Consider the following 6,183-nt stretch of genomic DNA (forward strand, 5'->3'; position numbering starts at 1 on the left):
AAATAAACATTAAATTCTTAAGGTTATTTGAGAATAATATTATTTTATTTATGAGAAATGAATTATTTTGTAAAAATATGATATAGATATATAATAAAAAATATTATTATTTTTTAAATTTTAATTAAAATTAAAATTTTAAATAATATAATTGATAAATGATAAATGATAGAATGATAAATTATTTAACATTAATAAATAAAATAACTCAAAACCAACAAAAATCTATATATACTTGAGTCAAGATTACCATTGAGTTAATTAAAAAAAGTTAAGTTTTAAATTAATATTTGATATTTAACTTTTTGAGAGTTATGAAAGGGAATATGAATAAGTAATCTTGCATGACGAAACAAAAAAAAATGGAATAAGTAATCTATATATAAACGTATGAGTTCACAAATTGTTAAAAAAAAAAGTAATGTTACTATTATTTTATTAGAATATTTTTAAAATTCAAAAAATTTAATCTTCAAAAGATTTAATCTTCAACTCCTTATATTAGTGGTTTAGTAAAAAAGAAATTGGATAAATTAAATAACTCAGTGATTACTTACAAATAATATATATATGGTCTTTTACATTTATAAATAATCTGATTTATTGTAAATTATTTGATAAAAAAAAATTAATATTTGAATTAATAAGATAACTACACAAAATATATTGATTAAATTTAGATTATAGACTGATATAGAATTTTTTGGTTGTAATATTTTGGTTATGGTAAAAAAGTTAATTTGATAAAATAATGAATTAATTGAAAATATTTAGATTACATAATTAATATATATATTGTATTTAATATTGAAAATATATAAAATAAAATAAAAAGTAAAAAAAAAGTAATTGAATATTTTAGTTGGTAATTCAATGAAGTAATTAATAAAAGGAATAAATTTTTGTAATACATTTAATGTGGTAATTATCTATATCTTTATTTAAAATAAAAATAGAAATAAAGAGATTTTCTAAAATCGTTATATCTTCCCTTCCTTAAGTTATATGTGTCGTCCATGTCTCCATCCAACACAAGAAGTAATTCTTCTTTCTCATTAAAATCTCTTTAAAGATTATAAAGTTCTTGGACTTTTCTTCATCTCTGTTCACAACTCGCTGCCTTTCGTCGCGTCGCGTGACAGACGTTGCAGAAGAGACATATTTATACAGAGAAAGAGAGAATAGTGTGAAAGAAGAAGAAGGGGGAAGAGGGTTTCTTCTTTTTTCTGGGGAAAAATGTGAAAAAGGCGCTCATTTTGATCTCTTGTGAACCGACTCATCAGCTGCTGTTTTGTCAGAATTCCCCTATTTTCATATAAAACCGTCATCCCCTTCTTTATTTCTCTTCAATTTTACCATATCTGCATATACCATTGTTGTTCTTCATTATAAAACCCTTTCTCTTTGCCAAAATTCTTGAAACAGTTCTTGGTCTATCTCTCCTTTGTCCCTTATTTCTCATCAATTTTCGTTTAACGCAGCAACCCTTTTGTTTTCTTGGCTGTGTCTGAAAAACCCTTGTGATAATGTCTAGGAATTTTCCATAGTTGGTGAGATCTTAGGCATCTTTGCGATATGGGCGATCTTCGAATTGCAGACGGATTAGCCTTGGAAGATCGCCCACCCACACCATCTTCGACAATCTGGGATGTTGCTGAAGAAACAACTCTGGAGATCTTACGCTGTATTCGTCCTACTCTTGACTCTGAAGAGAAGAGGAGAGATGTAATCGATTACGTCCAGAGGCTGATTAGAAATTCTCTTGGACATGAGGTGAATTCTGTTGTATTTCTTCTTCTTCTTCTTCTGTCTCTCTATTAACTGTGTAAGCTGTCTCTTCTTTCTTTTAACTTTTTGTGAAGGCTTCCATTGTGATCTCAATCTTATAGATTAATCAGATAAGAATATTCAGAAAACCCATGTAGCAAAATCACTGTTTTTCTGCGCTTATTTACTGATTTAGTATTTTTTTTTATTTGAAAAGTTGAATCATCCAATTATTTTTGTTACATCATGATCCAATTTAGATTTAGTTAATATGTTCCAGGTGAATTGATCAGATTACAGTTCATTTGGATTTTGATTTCTGATTTCTTATTAGAAAATTTTCAGTTTTGTTTATTTTGGTATGAAATTGTAGTTGAATTTTAAGCTGATCACATAACAAATGAAATTTGAGCTACATGAGATCAATGATAAATTTTGTCTGTAAAAAACCCAATTTTTTATAAAATAATTGCATCCAAGTATGTTGATGCCTGGATGGTCTTAAGGCAAATTTCTTACATCATAGTCTCTGAGAATATCTTTTGGCTGTCATTGTTGAGTGCACTGCTTCTCTTTGCTATTTTCGTTCTCTTTTGCTTCAACTTTTTATGCTGGAATGTTTCAAGTAATTTTGCCAGTTATGAGCAATGAGTATGTCATACAGTTATCCAACTTTTCCCAATTTCTAATTCTTAATTTCCTGATTTTTCGCGCATTTTGTTTTGGTTTTTTGTTCCTCAAGTCCCATAGGTTTGTTCTTATAAGTTATGACCCAGTTTGTCTTTTTCTTTTCAGTAACGATCTCCATTGCTATCCTGAATCAATAAAGAATATGGAAATACAGAAAAAGCTGTATTATTGACAAGAGTCAATAAGACTTGTAAAGATCGACATGAATAGAATACAAATCGTTAAGATAAGATCTCTGTTGTAAAAGTTTGACCTAGCCATTAAGCAATAAGCGATGGAAAGGGTAATCAATTTTACAACCGTTAGAGAAGTTTGACAATTGATTTTCTGCTATACATTGTTCTTGAGATTGATACGTTTCTTTTGTCTTTGCTACTAACGTTAAAATGTGTTTTGAAGGTGTTCCCATATGGATCAGTTCCTTTGAAGACCTACCTTCCAGATGGTGACATTGATTTAACTGTCATTTGCAATCCTGGTGCTGAGGACACTTTGTCACACGAAGTGCATGCAATTCTTCTGGCGGAACAAGATAATGAAAAAGCCGAGTACAAAGTGAAGGCTATACAGTTTATTGATGCTGAGGTCTGAATCTTTTAGCTCTTAGTAATAAAACTGAATGAAAAATCGGCTTAAACAATGATTTGGGTTCTGCTCTGTCAATTTAGAACTCTTAAATGTATTAATGTTATTCAGATGCTGTATTTGGTTTATTTAACTCATGACACATGACTTGTACTGAAACTGTTTCCGTTGTGTTGTTTCACAACTGTTATGTGACATACGCGTGAACTGTGGAATAATAAATTCACTTTCTTAAGAAAACAAATATAATATAATAATTTGGGTTGTTGATGTCAGGTTAAGCTCGTGAAATGCCTCGTGCAAAATATTGTTATTGATATTTCCTTCAACCAATTAGGCGGTCTTTGCACACTATGTTTTCTGGAGGAGGTAAAGGTTCATCTCTGTTTGTTTATCTTTTTGCAACTGTCTTTGAGTGGGTACTTATCGTTAATTCTGTTTGTTTTGGTTTTTCTTTGTGGGTTTTATCTTATTTAGGTAGATCAAGTTGTAGGCAAGGACCATCTGTTCAAACAGAGTGTTGTTCTGATAAAATCATGGTGTTATTATGAAAGCCGTATTCTTGGTGCTCATCATGGATTGATTTCAACTTATGCGCTGGAGACGTTGGTCCTTTATATCTTCCATATGTTTCATGGATCCTTAAACAGACCTTTTGAGGTAACTTGATCTTGTTTGTCATAGCAATTTGTTAACATATTTGATTAAAAAATTGTTATTTTAGGTTCTTTATCAGTTTTTGGACTACTTCAGCAAGTTTGATTGGGATAACTTTGGAGTGAGTTTGAAAGGGCCTGTATTGAAATCAGCATTTCCTAGTATAGTTGGTAAGCTTGATTAAATTGGAATCTGAGTTTTTGTTTTGCTTTCCTAGTATGGATTGATTTCTTTAATTTAATTCGTTTGTATCGTTTAATTTTTTTGCAGTTGAGAAACCTGAAAACTGGGGAGAGGACTTAATGATTAGGAACGATTTCTTTAGGGAATGTATGGATGTATTCTCAGTTCCATCAAAGTCTAATGACGCTAATTTGAAAGTATTTCCGTCAAAGTACCTTAATATTGTGGACCCGCTTAAAGAAAACAACAATCTTGGACGGAGCGTCAATCTAGGTAACTTTCGTCGTATACGAAGTGCCTTCAAGTTGGGAGCACGCAGGCTCGGTACCATCCTCATCTCTCCAAACAATGAAGCTGGAGAAGAGATCAAGAAGTTCTTTGGGAACACGCTAGAACGTCATGGAGACAAATTCTTCCCGTTTCCAACTTCTCTTTCTGGATCATTAACCGACGAAACCTTGAGTGGAGACTTAAGCGATTATGAATTGGAGAAAGATGCAGGGAAAATTAGTTGTACAATTTCTGGATTTTATTTACCTGGTGGAGATACGACCTGGAGAATTTCAAGTAGCAACACATCGGATTGTTCTATATCGAGTTTGGACTTGAGCCGAGCTCCTCATTCATCATCCTATTTCTCTGGATCTTCTGCTGAAAATGGGAAGTCGTCTAATAATAGTGCGTTATCCGAAGGAAAATCATCATCAGTCTGTTCTAATGACAATCTGGTATCGATAATGCCATACAGCGATGAAAATGACGACGATGATCGTTCTACAGATTCTGGAATATCCGATGATATGAGTTCGATACTCTCAGAGTGTTTGATTCTCGATTTTAGAGAAACGAATTCGGATGATGATTATGTGTCAAGAGAGGATCTAGAAACTCTGAATCCTTTGGCCGATCTGAGTGGAGATTTTGATAGTCAAATAAGGAATCTCTTATGGGGTAAGCGATGCCTTGGAACTGGAATTCATCCTCCTTATCATGCACCGACGAAGAATCAATCTTTTACATGCAACCTGAATATATTCCCTTGTTCTGAGACAAGTAATCAGCCAATGAAGTTTATCTATGTTTTTGAAGAAAATAAAAAACAGAAGGGTACTGAGCCTTTCCATCCTAATTTGGTATGGCCAGCTCAGAATTACTCATAGTTTATATTTTTAATTATTATTTTTTAATTTCACAATTTTGAATTTGCAGAATGGATTTTCATATAGAGACAGATCGGCCGGAAGGTTGAGCTGGAGGAATCCTAGAAGCAATAGCTTTGGAAATCAAAGGCAATTCAAGAGGCGGCAATATTGGCCTGAGAAGAACTCGACTTCTTCTGTACTAGTGACTGAGAAGACAAAATCTGAAGAATCACATGTCATCAATGGTGATGTTTGTAATACTACTATTCCAGTTAACATTATATTTGGATCGCTAGGAAAATTTCATTTTCCAATGGATGATGGCTCAAACAGCTCTGAACTGAAGAATCAGAAGGAAGCAGCAACAGGATTGGATGTTGATAAGCAAGTGTATGATTTTGAAACCTTGCCTGATAGAGTATGTAGTTTTCTGAGCTAATTTTATTGGTTTGGGAATTTTCAGGGAAATGGAAGGATCATATTTGCTAAAGAAGGAAGATTTCCCCCCTCTGATGTCCAACTGAAGGAGAAAGATTAAGAGAGTTGAAAGGGGATCTGATCACTGTACAAGATTCTAGTTTACATTGCAATAGCAAAGGAGGATAAATTTCTTTGGGTTTTCTTCACCACTTTCTTTACTTCTTTTTTTTCTTGGATTGGGGCTTTTACAATTAAAACGGTTTCTTTCTTTCTTTAGAGGAGAGATTAAGTTGAGGATTCCCGCTTCTTATTTTTATTGGAAGAAAAAAAAAGTGACTAAAGAACTCTGTACATTCTCAAGTCTCTTATGTATTGCCCCCATTTATCTGGGGAAAACGACCAGATCCTGAATGTTTTGTTTCACAAAGAGCAGTAGCTACTTAAGTGTAGCTCTTCCTTGGTTCAAATCAGTTACTTTCTCTATTTCTCTCTGCTTGTTTTGTTTTGTTAATATATGTTATTATTGTTTGTTTGCATGTATAAGTTATTGTCTAAGTGAATCATTTTGACCGTTAAGTGCAGGTTGCGGCCAGGTCACGTCCTGATCGCCAACTCAGATTTTTTAATTTGGGATTTATGATGTTAAGCAATCAACAGAATGGAGAATAATTGAGCACTTTAGAGATTAGGTTTTGAAAAAAATTAGAAGAATAATTGAGAACTTTAGAGATTAGGTTTT

The 6,183-nt window shown here is 32.5% G+C and overlaps 1 protein-coding gene across 1 annotated transcript; it reads left to right on the top strand.

The window, feature by feature from the left end:
* The first annotated feature begins 1,118 nt into the window (after positions 1-1,118).
* LOC124941562 lies at positions 1,119-5,927 on the top strand. The gene is made up of 7 exons (XM_047481902.1): positions 1,119-1,773; positions 2,857-3,042; positions 3,319-3,411; positions 3,520-3,702; positions 3,767-3,869; positions 3,970-5,015; positions 5,092-5,927. The coding sequence occupies exons 1-7, from the start codon at positions 1,576-1,578 to the stop codon at positions 5,461-5,463; spliced, it is 2,181 nt and encodes a 726-aa protein (XP_047337858.1). The 5' UTR covers positions 1,119-1,575; the 3' UTR covers positions 5,464-5,927.
* The last annotated feature ends 256 nt before the right edge of the window (positions 5,928-6,183 follow it).

This window comes from Impatiens glandulifera, chromosome 6 (assembly GCF_907164915.1).
Source record: "Impatiens glandulifera chromosome 6, dImpGla2.1, whole genome shotgun sequence".
Lineage (NCBI taxonomy): Eukaryota > Viridiplantae > Streptophyta > Magnoliopsida > Ericales > Balsaminaceae > Impatiens > Impatiens glandulifera.

Bases quoted from the DNA above. Each gene is read 5' to 3' on its own strand.
- LOC124941562 (XM_047481902.1), top strand. From the start codon at position 1,576: ATGGGCGATCTTCGAATTGCAGACGGATTAGCCTTGGAAGATCGCCCA. The intron at 1,774-2,856 runs GTGAATTCTGTT...TGTGTTTTGAAG, and splicing joins GAAATTCTCTTGGACATGAG to GTGTTCCCATATGGATCAGT. The intron at 3,703-3,766 runs GTAACTTGATCT...TTGTTATTTTAG, and splicing joins CCTTAAACAGACCTTTTGAG to GTTCTTTATCAGTTTTTGGA.